Below are 19,777 nucleotides of genomic sequence, written 5' to 3'. Positions count from 1 at the left end.
TTACTACCTCTAGTGTTCGTTTGCTTATTTAAAAATATTTAATTACTATGCACGTTGAGTTTTATGTTATGAAAAATTATAAAAAATCTAAAAGGATTATTGAACGCAATGAAGCCCCGATACAAATGTATCATAATTGAAAGATTATAGTCAGCTCAAAAGGCAATTCTGAAACACTTTTTTAGTAGCCACCTCAAACGCCGGCCATTAACGAACAGAAAACTGGAAGAAGAAGAGCGAGAGAACAAAGAAGAAGAAGCCCAGATACAATGGTGCTGCCCGCCTCTTCTTTGGCGGCTCCAAATTCAAATCCTTCTGCTCCTAAGCATTTGCAGTTGCTAGGAGTAAGATCATTCATATATATACATATATATTAACAAATTATCTAAGCCAAGAAGAAGTAAGATCTCCTGTACTGAACACTTCACTCACCTCTTCTATGGGCTTCTGCTGAACCGAAGCATCCATTATCCTCTCCATGTTACTGAATCCAATTCATTCGAACAAAACAGAAAACGAAGAAAGTTTGAGTTTGCAAGTTGAGAACTTGAAGAAGGTAAGGAATGGCAAGAGACTAAAGAAACAGTTTCCAATACCCAATAAGCAACTTTCCTACATAGATATGGTGAGACTGGATATCGATTCCCTTTCCCAGCGTCATCAGGGTTCTCTGCCACCCTAATTTCCATTTAACACCCGCCATCGATCCATTTTTTGTTGTTGGCTTCGCTGTGAATTTCAGGCTGTTTACGAAGGTCTTGGAGATATGAGAGAAGAATTCTAAAACTGACTGCAACACATACATAATAAACCATTATCAACAGAAGACGAAAAGGAAAAATAGGTAGATGGGATTTTTTGTGAAATTACCAATATGGCTCGGAAGACTCGTATTGCAGGGATGGAATTGTAAGCGTCGGGAAGTTCATCTGCTAATACCTCATACAACTGGTTCGTGTTTTTGTTCTTGATCACCTCGTAAAGTTTGTGGACTCTTTTGAGAGTCTTGTCGTTGTCGTTGTCATCTTTTCCCGGCACCCAGCTTCTGTTGCTGCCATTGCATTTTACGCACAGATAGAGTTGATGCTTGGCAGCGGGCGGTGGGCAACGTCTGGTGTAAAGAGAGGCGGCGGAGTTGTAGTTGTTAGAGTTTGATGGGGAGATTGAAATGGGTAAATGGATGATGTTTGTTGAGGAAGAAAAAGCCATTGGAAAGGTGAAATGGCAGAAGATGAGGAAGGATTGAAGGCCATTGGAAAGAAGAGGATTCTCGTCTTGGAATGGACACAAAATTGCTATGGGAGATGATGCTTTCTTCCCTCCATAGTGTTACAAACTTGGCTTCTCAATGTGCCCCCACAAGGAAAGAACCTCCTTTTTCGTTCTTTTCATTTAGTTGCAAGCAAGAATCTTTGTTGCCAAACATAATGTTATATCGTTTATTTTAGTACGTGGGTTCACGATTTTTAAACGAGGGAGATGTTTACACACTCTTATAAGGAATGTTTGTTCTCCTCTCCAACTGAGGTGAGATCTCATAATCCACCCTGCCTTGAAAGTCAATGTGTTCGTTGGCACATCATTTGGTGTTTAGCTTTAATATCATTCGTAACAACCCAAGTCCACAACGGACAAATATTGTTTGTTTTAGTTTGTTATGTATCACTATCAGTCTCACGATTTTAAAATGGTCTACCATAAAGAGGATGTGTTGTTACATATTATGTCCGATAAGAATGACTATAAGTTAAGTGTGAGAGAAATTTAGGTAGACTTTTTAGACCAAAACCAATTGATTAAGATACAAATCTGTCCAACTTAAAAGAGAAAATTAAGTAATAAGTTTGGATTGGTTCACTCTAACAAATTTATGACACTATCCTCGATTCATAAATTAAGTATGTTTAAGTTTTCAAACCTCTAGTATATTTATTAAATTCATGAACTTCATACTATACTTCTATTCAACCGATTGAGTGTTTATCCTAAGCTTTCGCTAAAAAAATGTTGACATATTGGCATAGTACGCTCACCAATCAAGTAAATTGTTAAAACAGCACATGAGGAGCATGGCATTTGGGTAAAATTAATGTAAATGACAAAGTGAACTTGCATTATACTAGAAACATCGTAGGTAGCTGAAAGGGCAATTTTGAAACAATTGGGTATAAATTTATGGGTGTATTTGAAATGCAGTAGAAGTTGACTGTCCCTTCTTTCTTTGTTGGGCTCTGCAAATTATAGAACGCCGGCCCTACCGAACACAAAACTTGAAGAAGAAGAGCGAGAGAATGAGGAGGAAGAAACCCACACACAGGGCTGCAGCTCTCCTCTGTTTTCCCCGCACCCAACTCCAATTCCTCTGCTCCCCACAAATTTGTAAGTCTTAGAAAGAGATGGGTATTATATAACATATAGAATGAGTACCAAATGGAATGAGAAAGAAGGTGTGTAGGTTCACTCACCAGTGTTTCGGGCGCTAGGCGAAGAACAGGGTCTAGTAGATTCTCCAAGTTGCTGAATCCAATTCATTCAGTTTCAAAGAAAAACGAAACAGAGAAGGATTTAGTTGGCGTCTATGGCAGAAAGCTCGAAGAGACGTTGAAAATGGAAACAAATAGATTGAATTCAAGTACCTAATAAGCAACTTTCCAACATATCTTTGGTGGAAATGGATGCCGACACCATTATCCCACACCATCAGGGGTTTATGCCACCCTGCCATTACCAACAACCTTAAACCTCTCAAATTTCGGCTCTAAACTGAAATAAACTAAGAGATTTTAGTTTGGAGAATGTACCTACTCTCCATTTAACACCCACCATCGATCCATCATTTGTTGGCTGCACTAAGAATATTATTCTTTTCTGTAAGGCATTGATGAAATTAGAGACGAAGTTCGGCTTCCTCTGCAAAATGAAACGAGAAATTCAAACCCTCTGTTTTGATGGTTTGTAAGGGAGGAAAGATGAGATGGTAAAATTACAGATTTGGGTTGGAAGGGAGCGATGTGTTCGTTCTTTATGTCCTTGTAAAGTTTGTCGATTGTTTCAAAAGGGTCTTTTTTGTCCGGCTCGGCGTCACCGCCGTGACATTTTACGCTCAGAGAGACTCGACGCTTGGCCGACGGCGCCGGCGATGGGCGGGGGTTATTGGTGGTGGCAAGAGAGGGGGCGTTGAGGATGTTGGAGTTTGAGATTGAGATGGGGAAATGGATGAAACTTGGTGCAGAAGAAAACGCCAAAGCCATTGGAATTTGGAAGGGTGAAATGGAGGTGATGGGTGATGAGGAAGTGAGAGAAATAGGGCGGCCATTGCCATAGCCATAGCCATAGCCATAGCCATAGCCATAGCCATAGCCATGGGAGATGCCTTTCCCTTCCTTCCACCATAAGGGTTCTGTAAGGAAGGAACTTGGGTGTTTGGTTTGGCTCTGCAAGCAAGAATCTTTGAACAGTGAACACGGTGGCTTCCGAAGCCCCAAACATCACACCGTCGGGGACTTCGGCCGCCACAGCCGACTGCCCTCCGTCGATATCTGCAAAATTCCGAATCCACGTAGACAACAAAGAACATCTAAAAGCTTAGATTCAACATTTCCAATAATATTCTTTAGCTAATTAAAATTTAAGGAAAAAAAAAATGGTAACACACCACATGACTTGGCCTCTGCTTGATCAAAATAATTGAGGTTTATAACTGTTGCCTTGACCAAGGGGTCCCACAATCACAATGTAATCTTTGGGACAGTGGTCCACGTCATCCATGCCTACGTGCTACCCTAATCCCCTACATCCACTCACATTGTAACGCATTGTCTCCCACCATCACCATCCACACATCACCCATGCCCAATCGAATCTTATTTTTTCATTAAAAAAAAAAAAAAAAAAAAAAATCAATTTTAATAGTAAGTTTGAAACATTTGTTAAAAGTATTTTTTTAATACAGATAAAATTTATCGATAATTTCTATAATTTAGACATTTATTAATAAATGGAAAATTAAAAAAAGACGCAAAACGCCAGAGAAGTATGTCGTTTCAGGGAGGAATATACACGTGGCGAAGAATATTGTAGTACAAGGGTGGGTCCCGTGGGAAAGGGGATCACCGCCGTCCAGCTTTCAATCAGACTTTTGGATATTATAATAATTAATTAAAATAATATTAAAATAATAATAGTAGAGAGAAGGCAAGGCCAATGCATGATGATGCACGCATTTCCAGTGACCACTTGGCTTAATTCCAAACACCAAAATGTATTGAGATCCACATCTCTAATTCCCTCTTCTTTTTTTTATTCTACTTTTTTTTACCGTCCCCAATTTTCACTTTTTTACTTCTTCAATTAATCCCAATTACAATTCATAATTATTTATTTAATAAACAAGAAAATATCGATTAAATACAAATATTTTGAAAATGTGATGAGTAATGATGCTATGCAATGGATTTGATATTTGGTGTGACATTTAAAAAACTTAGAAACTTTAAAATTTGTGAGTTTCTATGGTTCTAAGAATTTGAACCCTTGAAATAGGGACTAAGTGGGTCTTAATTTCAGAAAATTTTAATATTTCATATAATAATTTTATATAAATTTAAAATTGGAGTGGGTAATTTGGGGAGTAAGGTTGAAAGATTTGTGTGTTGGAGAATATTGAAATGAGTGAGGTATGGCGTGGCAAATTAAATGGCGGGTAGCAAAGGTGGGACCGGGGTCACGAGCGTCCGACCTGGAAACCAAATCCAGGTGGACCCTTTCCAAATCGGAAGGGCGGTTACATTCCCAAGCCCTGCCACGCCAGCACAACTTCTGTTTCATGGGGTCCATCTCTATGTTCATTCAATGGTCAAGATCGCATTTGCTGGCCCGGTCTCCACTTCAGCCACCGCCCTACGTGAGGTGGTAGGACGTAAAAGTTTTATTTATTAGGTTGCGATATTGTCCATATTATAAGCTTTAGTTATTTTAGTTTATGATCATTCCCTTAATTACTCGACATGAGACTCTTCTCTCAATAATTCTCGATGTGTACTATCTTTTTCTCGTTTGTTGTGTCACAAAAAGACAAATTTTGTGTTTTCAAAGGAAAGTATGCAGAGTGGACAAAGAATGTGGGGGTAAATGAGGTGGCAAAATGAGTAAAGAATTACGTGGAGTCCACATGGCTCTGTTTCCAGCAACCTCATTATATTTTATTGCAATCCAGCGTTTGTCATACACCTATATAAACCCTCTCTCTCTGTTTAATGCTTCAATCAACTCACTCTAAGCTCATCTGGGCATTTTCCTTTTTAATTCACTTTCTTCACTTCCTTTGCTTCCTTTCACCTTTCTCAAATGGCCACCGTTGAGGTAATTCAAGCTTTGGGTTCAGTTTTTGTAATATTTGATGCAGATCAAACCCTTTTGAAACCCTTTTAATTTCATATTATATAAATGTTTGTAAATGATCTTGCGATGTGGGATTTTCTGTGTTGGTACGTGTTCTTCAAGCAAAAGAACAAAACAAACGAATGCCAGTGAATGACATGTTTTTTCTTGGATCATCGCAGCTTATAAGCTACTTTTAGTTTTGAATTGAAGAATTATGCGATGTGGGTGTTGTAGGTTGATTCAGCCCCTGTAGTACTGCCAGCGGCAGAGGAGCCGGCAGTGATCGTACCAGAGGAAAAGGCTGTAGAAGAGGCAGTAGCTGTAGCTGAAGAGCCTGCACAAGAACCAAAGGAAGAAGCTGTGGAGGCAAGCAAAAGAAGAAAATATATATATGTATTGATTTGCTTCCCATTTGGATTACAACTTATAATGAATTGTGCTATCTGGGTGTTGTAGGTTGAATCAACCCCCGTAGAATCGCCGGAGCCTGATGTAGCTGCAGTGCCAGAACCTGAGGAAAAGGGTGTAGAAGAGACAGTAGATGTAGCTGAAGGGTCTGTAGAAGAAGAAGCTGCCAGTGAAGCAGAGGCAGTGGACCCGGCAGCGGTGGCTGAGGTGGAGGAGAAAGAGGCGGAAACACCGGCGGAGGCGGAAAAGGAGGAGGAGGTAGCAGCAGAGGAAGAGGTGCAGGTGGAGAAAGAGGAGGGTGAAGCTGGAGCAGGGAAAGAGGAAGCTGCAGTACCAGCAGAGGAATGAATGAATGAATGAATGAATGAATGAATGAATGAAGCAAATTCGGTTGAATGTTTTATTTGTTGTCTCAGTGTGAGGCAAAGTGATGAGGGTTGGGAGATAGAATGGGTATTATGTTGTGTTTCACAGTCGCTACCTTTGGTTTGTTCTTTACCTTTCAATAAAAACATATTTTACTCTGTTCTAAATCTTCGTTCCCTAAGAACATAGCATGGTTTGGATGGTAACAAAACCTTACCATTAACTTAGTTACTGAGTATATTATTCAAATGTTAGGGATAAAATCAACATATAGTATATATCTAAAAAGATAGAAGCCTAAAAGAAACAAAGTACATCATAGATGATTGAACCCTTAATTCCTTCCTTTTCTCGCCCATGGCAGCTGTCAACCTATCTCCTTTCATCTTCTTTCTTCTACCCCTCTTCTTTATCTAGAACAACCCAGATCTGAAATGATTTCCCTTTTTAAAGAATATGGAGAGGAAACAGAACAAGAAAAGATGATGAATTCAACAACAATGCCCAATGCCCACCAACAGAGATAGGGGTGTATATGGTCTACATTGCGTTGGATTGAGAGATCGATTTTTTTGGATCAACAAACGAAGTTCGATTTAGTTGAACTGGTAACCTAATCCAAAAAATTTCACAACTGAACCCAACTCAATCATCTAATTTTGTGTTGGGTTCGGGTTGTGAAACAATGGAGTGTCATGCAAAAAAGTTCGATGAGAAACGCAGAGCGGGGAAGTTCGACGGAAGAGCAAAGAGACAGAGCAGATAGACAGTCCGGCAACGATGTTTGACAAGAAATACAGAGACGAGGTCGAGCGGAGAAATGAGAACTAAGAAGAGAGTTCAACGGAGAAATAAAGAGGCGGGCGACGTCGACAACATACAGAGACGAAACGAGAGTGAGATATGAGCTAAGAAGTCAAACGACAACACAAAGAGAACCGAGAGGGGTCGAACAAATGATGAAACCAAAAGTTGTGATGGGAGTAAAGAGAACCGAGAGGGGTCGAACAAATGATGAAACCAAAAGTTGTGACGCGAGTGTGTGAGAAGTGGGAGAGACAAGAATTCATTTCACTTACCTAGTTTCATTGCATGAGATTGCGAGACAAAGTGAGAGAGAGAGACAGTAAAAGAGACAAAATGCAAACATGCCAGGGGTAGGGGCAGACACAAGACGATGACTCCTGGACTTGAGCTGCATGGGCTCGGGCCTATTTTTATTTTCATTTTTTTTTTCCTTCAGATTTTCGATTTAGGTCGATTTGAACCAATAATTTGAATATTGAACCGAACCGAATCAGGTTCCAAAAAACGAACTCAACCTGAACCGAATCAAGTTTTAAAAAAATAATTCAGCCTGAACCGAATCAAGTTTTAAAAAAATAATTCAGCCTGAACCGAATCAAGTTTTAAAAAATAAACTCAGCCTGAACCGAATCAAGTTTTAAAAAATAAACTCAGCCTGAACCGAATCAAGTTTTAAAAAATAAACTCAGCCTGAACCGAATCAAGTTCCAAAAAACAAACTCAGCCTGAATCGAATCAAGTTCCAAAAAACAAATTCAACCTGAACCGAATCAAGTTCCAAAAAACGAACTCAACTCGAACCAAATCAGGTTCCAGAAAACGAACTCAACCCGAACCGAATCAAGTTCCAGAAAACGAACTCAACCCGAACCAAATCAGGTTCCAAAAAACGAACTCAACCCAAACCCAAAATCCTTTTAAACCCAACCCAAACCCAAAAATCCTTTTAAATACAACCCAACTCGGGTTGGATTCTAAGTTAGTGGATTGGATCTACACCCCTGTCCAGAGAAAGGAGGAAAGAAATTAAAAAAAAAAAAAAAAAAAAAAAAAAAAAAAAAAAAGTGAAAAACATATATTTGAATTAAAAATAATAATATCACATAAGTACTAAACCCAAAATAATGTTAAACTTCAATGACCAAATAAGTAATTTGCCTAAACTTCATGTGAAGATAATGGGATGGAGAACGATACTGAACTCTTCTATAAAGAACTTATACACACAACGGAAAAATACTTACAGTTGAGAGTTAAAGTTGCAATTAATACAAAGAAATCCATAAGAGTTAGCGTAAGAGAAAATTCTTCCTCTTGGGTACCACAATTCTGGACACTGAAAATTAGGAATGACATTTTATTGAAAATTAACTAGGACTATAAAACCTTAGAAGCTGCAATAAAAGTCTGATCACAAAACACGGGCATGGCCATTCTTATCTGTGGATTCTGTACAAGGCCAGAACAAAAATATGTGCAGACAAAATCCAAGCAAAAGGGGGGTGGTTACCATGTACCAAAGCTACATCCGACGTGCTCTTGAGTGATAATTTGAAGGCGACTTTTCATGATAGACTTGGTGGGGTACGGCGGGAAGCACAGCCGGAAAAAGCATGTATGAGAAGAAGGAAGATGATCACATGGAGACGAAGACTTGTAAATGTAGAGCTTTGAAGCCAAGCCTTTGAAACCCTGGACTGGAAGGTATTTGACTGAAGTCCAGAAGAACAGAAGATTCTTCCTCTGCTCCAGTGTCATCCCGGACACAATCTGCAGATGAAATATAGGGAGTTCATAGGTTTCATTCACTAACACAAGCTGCGTACTTGCACATTCAGAAATTGAGATGCCATCATTCTTAATATAAAGTTTTCACTCACTACCTGAATTGCTGTGAAAGATAATGCATAAATGCACGAGATTGAAAGGAATGTAAAGTTATGGGATGCAATAGCAGGCAAACCGGGCAAAAGTAAACTAATCAAGAAGCTACTAAAAAGTAAACACCAATTCTAGAAATGCATACCTTCCAAAACCAGGATATCTGGAGATCATTTTCTTTGTAGCCATTGTATTCGGTGTGCACCTTCCAATCTTCAACAGAGATTGCACTTTCACTCCCATATAGCATCCAATCAAGATCTTCAGGCTCTAGGTTTTTGAAAAAGCATTCGTGTAATATTTTGTCAGAAAGTATATCAGTAAAACCACTTGCAAAATGTGATATCTGCTCAGAGACAGATTTCATGAAGCGGTTCTCTATTAGAAGCTTAACATACTCCTCACGATTCTTACTATTGACAACCATGTCTTTGCCTCCTGGGCAAAGGTCCAGAACATTTCTTGTTCCTAGCTCCTCGAAATCGTAAGTAAATGTAAGTCCTAAAGCATCTGAATCAACAATATTGGCGTCCATATCAAGAATCTGCTTACAGCTATTATATAAGTATGGATCAGCATCTCGTATATCCTCCAAGGAGATGCACATTCCAGCCAATTGCAAGAAAAAAACACGATCAAAGACAATACCAATTTGCACTTTATGCATCAAAGCTAGTGCAATAACTCTGCCAGAAAATTTGAAATAATTGAGATGCATAGGGTCCACCTTTGAAGCTGCAACATGTAATCATTACAGGTAAAGATAAGAATAATTTGCGTCTAATGTTTGCATCACATAATTTATAAACAGCACCATAACTGAGTAGAAGCACAATGCAGTAATGAACCCTAATGTCTAGGATGAAAATATAAATACAACTTCCCACATACTTTATATTGCTGTACTAAAAGAACTGCTTTTATTTGTTGTTGAGATTAAGACTTATTATTAACAAAGAATAATTTTCAAACTTCTTATTCTTCAATTATAGTAGTAAAGTAACACCTGCATTATAAATGGGAATAAGACATGCAATCGATAGCAAGGAAATTAAAGTATGGGGTACAGGTAATAATTCGAAGGAATAGCAGATCATGAAATCAATCAAAGAGTTGCCTTTCGCTTTTTACATGATGAAACCTTCCAACCAAGTTGATCTTTTGGAATTTTCATCGGAAAGAGATATCTTATCTCTTTGGCAGTACCTTTGAATTTTTGGGATGAAATCACTGTCGTTTATCCAAAAAAGAAACCTTTCAACCAATGCATTACCGATCACTTTACCTAAGATTAATGACTTGAATCTAAAAAGGAAGTTCATAACAAATTTTCAGTTTTCTAGTTATCGTGATTTCTGCCTTTCCCCAATATTATAAAAAGACTAAAGGCAGCCTTAAGGCTTTTCCTCTTGAAGAGGCAAGGAGGAAGCCTTGAGGTGGCATGAGGCATAAGCATCAATTTTAATGAAAAACACTCTACGAATCCTACATTTGGGTGAACAAGTAATGCTAAACAAAATACTTACATCAAAAAGTATATACATCAAAACTTGCTACAGCACACAATTGATAAAAAAATTCTTCTGATGGGCCATGGATAACCTCAATAGTTTTCAGTAAAATTCCATCACATAAATGATAAACCTATATAGTCCATTGACATGGTTGAAAACAGCAGTTTAAGCATCACTTGGTCTACCTGTCATACTTGGCAAAAACAACTAAAATACTAATTAAAAGTGAAAAAACGTTTGGCAATGTATGGCATTCAAGGTAACTTATTTGCATCCAGAAGAAAACGTATTAAATGAAACACGCTATTAAAGAAATATGTCAGCAAGCTCACCAGGGTTGGGAAAGAATCTTCTTCGGTCATTGGGACATGCAACAAAAAGGGCATTTTGTGGGTTAAAAATAGCCTTGCTGACCAGAAAAAACCACTCTCGCAAGACACCAGGACCTGTAGCTTCCTCATTCTTGAATTCCATAAAGAGTCCATGGCGTAGAGCCTCAACACTTGCATTTGAGATGTACTCAAACGATTCTTCCAACAATTGGGACCTATCAATCAGCATTTCCTGCAACTCCTCGTAATCTTCTGTTGGCTCTGGAAACATAAGCATCGACAAATGCCTTCTAGATTCAGAATTCATTACATCCTTATGGCAAAGAATCCATGAGTAATCATCGCCACGTTTTGCAAATCTCACAATAAGCTCACAAATAGAAGATTTCCTTGGCTTCATGATTGTCCAAAATTCTTCTTCAAGACCCTGGAAGAGATGGGAGGTGCTGTTCAATTTTTCTAGAATTGCAAGATATTGAGACCATCCAGGATATGGGATTACATGGTCCCCCTTTTCTTTGTCAACCAAGAAATTTTGCATTTCTTGAAGGCACATATCCATCTTTTTCAACAAACCAAGATATATATTATAAAGAAATTCGCCCTCTTCACCATAAGAAGGATCTCTATAACCTCCCCTATACAGAGGCACACGCTTGGAGCAATGAAAACTCAGTTGTCCTTCAATTGCTTTGTGCAAAGGAAGCGAAAATGCTGTGAAATCACGAATATCAGTCGCAGAAGGCCCTGCACTTGTGGGAGACCGTATACTTGAGGACAAATCGATGGACAATTTATTGGCTAACTCGTCAACAAACGGAATGAGTTCGAGTGTTTTGATGGGTTCCCTAACACTTTCTATACATCTCATCCCGCAAGCAATTGCATCAGCCTCCAATAATGAACCCAGAGTACTTCGGCATAAAATATATAAACTATCCTCCGGATTATCTCTCCTAAGCAAATTACAAAATTCTAATGCTATAATCGCACAACACTTGTGCAACTGTTTGGAAACTGAATGGCGAAGTAAATCCATAAAATGCTTAATCAGATTATCAGCACACTCTTTATTACCTTTCATCGGAGACAAATAAAGCATCACTAGCGCAGCTGGGGCGGAGAGGGACAAGAAAATTTGGAGTTGCTTAATTGTCTGATCTAAGTCCGTTGCCGTAGCCAAACTTAAGAAATCAGTCATCGAGGTACTGATAATTTCCAAAGCAGAAAACACAGTTTCGCCCCTATAAAGTCGTAGAATCAACGAAACCATATCGTCAACAATCTGCCAAGCCTTCGGATGCTCCGTGCTTCTCATGCGACCAACCAATTGCAACTCCGCATTGTTCTGTATCGAACACTCGAGGAGTGTCTGTTCGTGCCGGAGTTGCCTTCCCCTATATATCAATCTCTGCTCGAAAATTGGTATACGCGTAATAGCTTGAATACGTTCATGAAGCGACATCACAGTATCGTTAATATTTGCAAGCATTACCATAGTATTCCCAGCGGAGATCGTTCTAACAAAAAATTGCAACTCGCACGAAGAGGGAATGGGCTCTGGCGAGGTTTCTGCCGCCAAAGAGGTCGAAAGGGCATCAAAATCCCGTTGCTCACAGTCGGTGCTAGTCCCTTCACCGAGCCGGCCGTCAGAAGAGCAGTCGATCACACACGTCTCGCCCCTCTTCATTCTGACAGAAACTAAGTTAAACAAGTGAACGTCCTCGTCCTCGTCCTCGTCATCATCGTCGAAATTGGGAGCATATTCATCTAACTTGCGCTTGGATGAGACGCAAGGATGACGATGACCCTGGGAATGGTTTCGATTAAGCTGATAGTGATCGGCGGCGTTGGGGCTGCTGCTATTGATGTGGACGTGATCGACGTTGGTAGGAAATTCGGCGATAGACATTGAAGGTGGGCAGCCACCAGACCACCATGTAAAACAAAAGGCCCAAGGTCAAAAACAAGAGCACGTAGAATGATTCGGCGGTGGAGAAGAGAAGGTCGGCGTGGGGGCGCAAGCGGCGATGGGAGAAGATCGGAGAGAAAGTGAAGAAACAAACGAGGAAGAAAATTGGAGTGGTTCACGTCAGAGGCGTCACTCCCAAATTTTATGCAAATTTTATGCAAATTTTATGCAAATTTTTTGCAAATTATATTTCCAAACTTCCCAATTCATAAGCGATAATCAATAAACTTTACTGTAACGTAAATAGTTTTAGTAGCTGTATGGCCCTGATCTCTCCACGTCATCCTTTAAACTCTCCCTACAAAACAAACTTCCGGATTTCAAATTTCCTCCTAAATCGTTTAGTTTTTATTGAAACCGAGAATAAATCAGTAAAGTCCTACGCCACTACGACTAATCTCCACCGTCCATTGTTTTATTCTCTTTTTTTTAAAAAACAATTCAATTTTACCGTGTCTCCCCCATTATTTACCAATTTTCCCTCTTTTAAACTTTTTATTTTCATTAATATTAATACCTTTCCAATTTCTAATTAAATATACCATAAAACGGGATGGGACCCTCAACCAGATCGATTCCACCTATCACAAATTATTCTCATTTTTATATCTTTTTTTTATTTTTATCTTAATTATATCAATTATTTTTATTTTAAAAACTTTTATCATTTTTTAAATTAATTGTTTTATTTTCTTTAGAATTTTCAAAAAAGTAACAACTTAACAAATTTAAAATGACATTCTCATGTTTCCAATGTCTCAAAATTCAAACCAAGCCATAATACATTATAGCATATGATTCACGGCCGACAAATTGAAGCCGATTAAACAATTTTCTATTTCAAATTTGTAAAAAGAATATCTTTCGGTTTCCTTTTATATTGCGTACATTCACATTCCATCCCACAATTTGCCTACTTTTTCACCTTATACTTAAGCCGTCATCCAATCCAACAACACCCCACCTTTTGTAATTTATTCAAATTCTATGAAACCAAACATGTCGAACAAAAATAACTAAATTGATGAAGATCCAGTATTCGATTATCTCGGGCAGCATTTATCATCGTACAAGGTTAAGTTTTAATCCGTTTCTCATACAAAATCATGTCATTTTGAGTAGATCTCAAATAACGTTTGAAAGTATTGTATGCAAGGTACAGTCGTGTGAAAGTCGTGATTTGGGCCGGTGAGACCAGAAGCCCAGTGGGCTTTGATAAATGGGCCTACAGTAATCCCAGCCCAAGAATACCACCCCGTTTCATTCTTGACAAATTGGAGACGCACCCAAATAATACCATCTATTTAGCAGCTCCTTAACCCATTTATTCAATAGCTTTAAATAATAACATTTTTTTTTTTTTAATTTCTCCATAATTTCTCTCCATTTACATTCAAAATTGAAATATTTTTATAATTTCTTTTAGTGTATAATAGATTATATGAAAATTATAATCTCTAATATAACGAATACATTTCAATTATTTATGAATTATATTTCGATATTAACGACCGGATAAATTAATTAAATTAAAAAATAGTGGGAATAATGAAAATTAAATGATGAATTGAAGTATAGGGAGAAGTGTGAATATTAAATGGGGGAAAGTGAGGTTGACTTTAGGAGGAGAATTAAATGGCGGAAGGAAGGAGGTTGAACAACTCAATATTAAATGAGAAAAAGAAGATTTTATTTTTTGGGAAAATAAAAATAATTAGGTTAAAGAATAATAAGAAAAAATCAGAGCCAAACATTATTTATTCTATCTTTTTTAAATGCACCAAACATTACTTACTTACCCACCTGAATCACCGACTACTTTACCATTTAAAAATAATAATAATAATAAATAAATATATATAATTTGTGGTTGTGATTGTGGTTTACTACCTTAATCCCAGTGTTGATTTTTCAAGTGCCATTATCTTTTTATTTTATATTTAAAGAAATTAAAAAGAAAATAAAAAGTTTAATTGGACTAAGTTTGTTTTCATGTCTTGTCTTTTTATTTATTTTATTTTAAAAGAGATCCACTTTTTGAAATTACCTTTTTCTTTCTTTGTCTTTTTTATCTATATTCTTTTAGTAAAAAAATAAAAACAAAACATTATTGCTCGTGTCCGTATTTTTGTGATCTCCATTAATAAAAAAACATTTATATAAATCTATTAATTATTTATATAAACATATATTTTTTTTAAAAAAATTACAGTTTTCAAAATTTACCAGACCCATCAATGGTTTCTAGAAGCATTGAAAGATCTAGAACCAAAAAAATTGAGGTAAAGTTCCTAAGTGGCATTGAACAAACCCAAGACTTTCGGAGCCACACATTTAATTATATTAATCCTCCTTTCCCTACCAAACCTTACGGTCATTTAACTGTTAAAAAAACAATCAAACAAAATAATTAAAAAATTTAACCATCATTTAAATGTTACATTTTTTAAAATCAAAATCTAATACATATATTTTTTTTTCATTATTATCGTAATCAATAAGATAAGGATAAACCTACGTTCTTTCGTATTATAATTAAAATTATTAATTTAAAAATTAAAAAGTATTGATAAATAAAGGTTGAAAAATCTGATACTACGTATAGAATCCAAAAATGGGCGCAAATCAAATTATAATCTAATAATTTAAATGTTTATTAATTAGAAGAGTGTCTAATCAAAGTGCAATTAGGGTGATTGACAGCTAAGCATGTTGGCCCTTTACCATAAATTAAATTAAAACTACTTAATTTTATAATAACTATTGTTTTCGGCACTTAATCTGAAACGGACACAATTTATATTTAATACCCCATTGATTGTATCATCACCTTGGAAGTGTGCGGCCTAAGAAATCAATATCACCAACCATTTTATTTTTATTTTTATTTTTATTTTCCTCTCTTAACGTCATGAAAATTAATATATTAATCTTTTTTGTGTGTACCTTTTTTGGGCAAACAATCTCCCACCTAACCTCTATAGTTAATATTAATGTTTTTTAAAAAAGGATTTTATTGATTTTATTTTTTTTTAGCGTAAATGGGAATTAATTTAATGGAGGATCATCATGCCTGCCCTTTGTTGGGAAACCGGCACTCCTCATTTAACCATCTATTTTCTATTTTAATATATTTTCTAAATAAAAATATGTATTTAATGATTTGCAACAAACTCCCCTTTTCTCACGTAATAAGTGGTTAAAATTTGATTTATTTATTTAATTTTTTGGAATTTTTATTTGCCGATATTAAAGCCGGTGGTGAACGAGCAATTTGAGGACCACGGCTGCCTCCTCATCCATTGAAATCGTAGTATTGACTTTGGAAAATTCCTTCCGCCGCCAGGCACGTGTGCACAGCCACTCCATGGCACGTGAGCCTGTTAAAAAAATTAAAAATAAAAATTGAAGAGTACATAAACGAAGCGTGGGCGTGGATCTGGTACGGCGTAATGTTGTGCCAACACGTGTTATTTTCACCACTAAAGTTACAGCTGTATGCTGACAATTGTCGTGAGCCCCCATACGCGATTCTGCCACGTAATACCCACACACATACTGTGTGGATCCCGCACCCTCACCGTAGCCGTAGCTCTCTCGCAGGTCATAAATAATAATAATAATAAATAAATTGTACAAAGGATAACAAATATATCACGCAAATTTTATTTTAAATTCCTACGCGTCTATTTGAAATTTTGAATATATATATATATGTATATATAATTTCAATTCTACATATCCATTATTTATTTTTATTTTTATTATTTATAAGTTATATTTTCATCTAGATTTTTCGTTTTAAATAATTTACAGAATTCAAATGAATTATAAGTTTCAATGTATATAAACTAATCATAAAATTTTATTTATTTTTTTTTGTTGATAAAATTGAATGTGGAAGGAAGAATACGTTGAACACAAAATTGGGTAGTTAAATATTTTCTTAAATGGAATGACATAAAAGCCACGGACTTAAACTAATAATTTAAGCAAACTAATATTGGGAAGGGTATATTTGTAATTTGGGAGATGAAACGATGCTGACTTGCCGACGGTCCCACCGAGGGAATCCATACCCCACAAGAGAGCTGTCTAAGCCAAAGACGAAAGCAGGCGCCACGGAGCTGTGACCGTTGTCACATCAAACCCTCGACCCTGCACAAATGGATGGCCGAGATGAGTCTGATCAGATAAGCCGGGCCCCAAGTTTCAGTTATTAAAATGGGCTGTGACGATTAGAACCATACAAGGCCTTGTAGCTCTATCGAAACCCAGATGCCAAAGCTTGAGTAAAGGCGCTCAACAACGACAACAACAACACATACAGAAAGCAAAAATACCTGTTCCGTTCCGCCATCAGATTCCTTTCTTTCTCTCTCTCTCTCTCTCTTTCTTTACTTTTCCGGCCATGAAATTTTCCTGAGAAACAGACTGAAATTTTCGCTGTAGGTTGAATTTTGGGGGTTTTTGAACGGAGATTTTTCTTTCCGCTTTTGGAAATGGTGTCGATTGAGGATTCTCATTCGAGTTCTAATCGGTTTCCTTTGGGGAGGAATTGTTACAGTCCGTCTTCCACAACTTCCAGTAAAATTAGTAGGAACATTGGCCGTTCTATGCGAACTATTCGTTCCAATTTCTTTCAAGATGATAATAGTTGTACGTTTAATGGGTCGGTGGCCGGGAAATCAGGCTGCGTCTCTGAGAATCTCACTGATTCTGTCATCGACATCAGGCTTGGCGAGTTGGCATCGCGCAGCCCTAAGTGGGCTAACCAATCGTCTGAACAGGAAGAGGATTTTCTTGAACTTTCTCATGCTTTCAGTGATTTCTCTGCTTGTAGCAGTGATATTTCGGGTGAGTTGCAGAGACTTGCGAGCCTACCGTCCATGGCGATTGTTTCTAAAAGAGAAGGTGGAGATGCTGAGACCGAGCCTGAGCCATGCTTAGGGTTTCTGCAGAGGGAGAATTTTTCCACTGAGATTATTGAGAGTATTTTGCCCGAAGATCTGCAGCCGACTGTCAAGATCTGCATCGATGGGCTTCAGTCATCATCAGTTGCTGTGAAGCGATCTGCGGCGGCTAAGCTGAGGCTTCTGGCGAAGAACCGGTCCGATAATCGGGTACTCATTGGGGAGTCCGGCGCCGTTCCTGCTTTAATTCCTCTACTTCGATCTACCGATCCATGGACACAAGAACACGCTGTAACCGCCCTGCTGAATCTCTCACTCCATGAGTCTAACAAGGTAATCATCACGAACGCTGGAGCCATTAAGTCACTGGTTTATGTGCTCAAAACCGGCACCGAAACTTCGAAACAGAATGCGGCATGTGCTCTGATGAGCCTCGCTCTGTTGGAGGAGAACAAGACTTCGATTGGGGTTTGCGGGGCCATCCCACCACTGGTATCTTTACTATTGAGTGGATCGAATAGAGGGAAAAAGGACGCGCTCACGACGCTCTACAAGCTTTGTTCAATCAAGCCGAACAAGGAGCGGACTGTTACCGCCGGAGCTGTGAAGCCATTGGTGGCGCTGGTAGCAGAGCAAGGGACGGGTTTGGCAGAGAAAGCGATGGTGGTTCTGAGTAGCCTGGCTGGGATTCAAGAGGGGAAGGATGCGATTGTAGAAGAGGGTGGAATTGCTGCGCTTGTGGAAGCAATTGAAGATGGGTCAGTGAAAGGAAAAGAGTTCGCGGTATTAACACTCTTGCAATTGTGTGTTGAGAGCGTGAGAAATAGAGGGTTGCTCGTAAGGGAAGGTGGAATTCCACCTCTGGTTGCACTTTCTCAGACTGGAAGCGTTCGAGCAAAGCACAAGGTGATTACCCTAAACCGATTAGTCAGAGTTTCCAATCATTTCACGAACTCTTTAACTGATTCTATGAAACGAACAACTTGTTGATGCAAATTTGCTCATTTTTGCAGGCGGAAACGCTTCTGGGATACTTGAGAGAACCAAGACATGAAGCATCCTCATCAAGTCCTTAAAAAACAGAAGGCCTTAGATGGGTTTTTCTTAGAAGGTAATTGTATTATTAAGTAGTGGTTTCGTGGTTGCTGTATATAGGGAGTGGTTTTTGTTTTTGTACAGCGTGGTTGAGAGAGAATGCTGGAGGAATTGTGATTGTAGAAGGAATTAGTGTTAGTAGTGCAGTTAGTAAAGCCAAAAACTAACGGTTAGAGAAGAAGATGTATGATTGTTAACTAGGTTCTGGGATATCCTATCCTTTTAATGACTTTCCATTTTGCTAATAGTGGAATATCACTTAGTTTGGTTTTCTGGGTTTGGGGATTTGATGAAATTCTGATTGGTTGCGTGTGTCTTGTCTTGTATGGGTGAACCCAAATTCTGTGGAACTCATCTTCTTGTTTTACATATTTAAGCTGGGAATTGCACAAATTTTTGCACTCTTCTTCCTTGTGTTGTATACTGAACACAAGTTAATATCTCTGCTTCTCCTTCTCATGGATTGCTTGAAACTTCGCTGTGTTCAGTGGTCTGAAAAGCTTGGGAAGTTCGTATGACATAATGGGTAGAAACAAGAGAAGAAAAATCTGCCTTATGTATGTCAAAAGTAGTAGAGAAGCTTGAGAAATTAGGCGGAGGGAAGGAAAATGATGTGTGCATTCAAGATGATTAAAGAAATCAATGAGATGGGTAAATTTGGCAGGGCGTTGAATTTTCATGAACATAAACCCATCGTCTCTGTCGAAGGCCACAAGCTGTGCTCTGTGGGATATGCCCCACCATAGATTTAAAAATATTTTGTAGGGTTTAAGTCTCTTACTGCCTCTTGTCGTTTAGGAGTGAATTATTAGCGGGCAGAGCAGCAGGTATGTTTTTTCTACATGACCTGAGTGTCGGTCTCCTTCAGCTGAAGGGTACCCTTCCAAACTCTTTCATCCAGAGTAAAACAATAATGAACCTCGGTTGTTTTTCCGGGTGAAAACTGGAGTTGGGATGCATATGAACCGTTGTAGGACCAAATGTTAGATAATTAGCCTAGTTTAATGCTTTATTAATCAGTTCTTAATTAGTTTTTGTTGGGCTTAATCTCAGATGTGAGCATCAGAGTCTTTATAAACACAAATTCAACCAAAAACCAGTAACAAG

The 19,777-nt window shown here is 38.0% G+C and overlaps 5 protein-coding genes across 10 annotated transcripts; 2 read left to right on the top strand and 3 right to left on the bottom strand.

The window, feature by feature from the left end:
• Nucleotides 1-109: 109 nt before the first annotated feature.
• LOC111781941 (uncharacterized) lies at nt 110-1,400 on the bottom strand. 2 transcript variants are annotated; one of them, XM_023662683.2, is made up of 4 exons: nt 871-1,400; nt 597-790; nt 433-484; nt 110-315 (listed from the first exon to the last, which is right to left on the bottom strand). In XM_023662683.2, exons 1-4 carry the CDS (start codon nt 1,207-1,209, stop codon nt 208-210), a joined length of 693 nt encoding a protein of 230 aa, XP_023518451.2. In that variant the 5' UTR covers nt 1,210-1,400; the 3' UTR covers nt 110-207. The 2 variants fall into 2 exon arrangements, with proteins under 2 accessions (XP_023518451.2, XP_023518450.2); XM_023662682.2 differs by having other exon boundaries at nt 110-321; nt 871-1,399.
• Nucleotides 1,401-2,045: 645 nt separating this feature from the next.
• On the bottom strand, nt 2,046-3,630 carry LOC111781886 (uncharacterized). Its single transcript, XM_023662615.2, has 5 exons — nt 2,988-3,630; nt 2,802-2,910; nt 2,637-2,718; nt 2,466-2,517; nt 2,046-2,362 (listed from the first exon to the last, which is right to left on the bottom strand). Exons 1-5 carry the CDS (start codon nt 3,249-3,251, stop codon nt 2,255-2,257), a joined length of 615 nt encoding a protein of 204 aa, XP_023518383.2. The 5' UTR covers nt 3,252-3,630; the 3' UTR covers nt 2,046-2,254.
• A 1,573-nt stretch (nt 3,631-5,203) lies between these two features.
• On the top strand, nt 5,204-6,323 carry LOC111781574 (uncharacterized). Its single transcript, XM_023662243.2, has 3 exons — nt 5,204-5,361; nt 5,617-5,748; nt 5,839-6,323. Exons 1-3 carry the CDS (start codon nt 5,347-5,349, stop codon nt 6,136-6,138), a joined length of 447 nt encoding a protein of 148 aa, XP_023518011.2. The 5' UTR covers nt 5,204-5,346; the 3' UTR covers nt 6,139-6,323.
• Nucleotides 6,324-8,167: 1,844 nt separating this feature from the next.
• Nucleotides 8,168-12,824, bottom strand: LOC111781315 (E3 ubiquitin-protein ligase UPL5). 5 transcript variants are annotated; one of them, XM_023661838.2, is made up of 4 exons: nt 10,691-12,823; nt 9,259-9,579; nt 8,990-9,114; nt 8,168-8,733 (listed from the first exon to the last, which is right to left on the bottom strand). In XM_023661838.2, the coding sequence occupies exons 1-4, from the start codon at nt 12,600-12,602 to the stop codon at nt 8,470-8,472; spliced, it is 2,622 nt and encodes an 873-aa protein (XP_023517606.2). In that variant the 5' UTR covers nt 12,603-12,823; the 3' UTR covers nt 8,168-8,469. The 5 variants fall into 5 exon arrangements, with proteins under 5 accessions (XP_023517606.2, XP_023517605.2, XP_086976395.1 ...); XM_087120268.1 differs by having other exon boundaries at nt 8,715-8,854; nt 10,691-12,824; XM_023661837.2 differs by having other exon boundaries at nt 8,990-9,579.
• A 4,124-nt stretch (nt 12,825-16,948) lies between these two features.
• Nucleotides 16,949-19,080, top strand: LOC111782080 (uncharacterized). The gene is made up of 2 exons (XM_023662862.2): nt 16,949-18,481; nt 18,589-19,080. The coding sequence occupies exons 1-2, from the start codon at nt 17,165-17,167 to the stop codon at nt 18,649-18,651; spliced, it is 1,380 nt and encodes a 459-aa protein (XP_023518630.2). The 5' UTR covers nt 16,949-17,164; the 3' UTR covers nt 18,652-19,080.
• The last annotated feature ends 697 nt before the right edge of the window (nt 19,081-19,777 follow it).

Source organism: Cucurbita pepo, chromosome 19, assembly GCF_057944985.1.
Source record: "Cucurbita pepo subsp. pepo isolate OVF chromosome 19, ASM5794498v1, whole genome shotgun sequence".
In the NCBI taxonomy this organism is placed as follows: domain Eukaryota; kingdom Viridiplantae; phylum Streptophyta; class Magnoliopsida; order Cucurbitales; family Cucurbitaceae; genus Cucurbita; species Cucurbita pepo.
The sequence above is the reverse complement of the archived record's forward strand: the minus strand, read 5'-3'. Positions and strand labels throughout refer to the sequence as shown.

Excerpts from the sequence above, each read along its gene's own strand:
- LOC111781941 (XM_023662682.2), bottom strand. The coding sequence starts at position 1,209 with ATGGCTTTTTCTTCCTCAACAAACATCATCCATTTACCCATTTCAATC. Across the intron at positions 791-870 it reads GAGTCTTCCGAGCCATATTG|TCAGTTTTAGAATTCTTCTC; the intron begins GTAATTTCACAA and ends TATGTGTTGCAG. Across the intron at positions 322-432 it reads AGCAGAAGCCCATAGAAGAG|GAGCAGAAGGATTTGAATTT; the intron begins GTGAGTGAAGTG and ends GCAAATGCTTAG.
- LOC111781886 (XM_023662615.2), bottom strand. The coding sequence starts at position 3,251 with ATGGCTTTGGCGTTTTCTTCTGCACCAAGTTTCATCCATTTCCCCATC. Across the intron at positions 2,911-2,987 it reads CTCCCTTCCAACCCAAATCT|AGGAAGCCGAACTTCGTCTC; the intron begins GTAATTTTACCA and ends TTCATTTTGCAG. Across the intron at positions 2,719-2,801 it reads GGGTGTTAAATGGAGAGTAG|GGTGGCATAAACCCCTGATG; the intron begins GTACATTCTCCA and ends TGGTAATGGCAG.
- LOC111781574 (XM_023662243.2), top strand. Across the intron at positions 5,749-5,838 it reads CAAAGGAAGAAGCTGTGGAG|GTTGAATCAACCCCCGTAGA; the intron begins GCAAGCAAAAGA and ends TGGGTGTTGTAG.
- LOC111781315 (XM_023661837.2), bottom strand. The coding sequence starts at position 12,602 with ATGTCTATCGCCGAATTTCCTACCAACGTCGATCACGTCCACATCAAT. Across the intron at positions 9,580-10,690 it reads AAGATTCTTTCCCAACCCTG|CTTCAAAGGTGGACCCTATG; the intron begins GTGAGCTTGCTG and ends TACATGTTGCAG. Across the intron at positions 8,734-8,989 it reads AGATATCCTGGTTTTGGAAG|ATTGTGTCCGGGATGACACT; the intron begins GTATGCATTTCT and ends TTTCATCTGCAG.
- LOC111782080 (XM_023662862.2), top strand. The coding sequence starts at position 17,165 with ATGGTGTCGATTGAGGATTCTCATTCGAGTTCTAATCGGTTTCCTTTG. Across the intron at positions 18,482-18,588 it reads GCGTTCGAGCAAAGCACAAG|GCGGAAACGCTTCTGGGATA; the intron begins GTGATTACCCTA and ends TCATTTTTGCAG.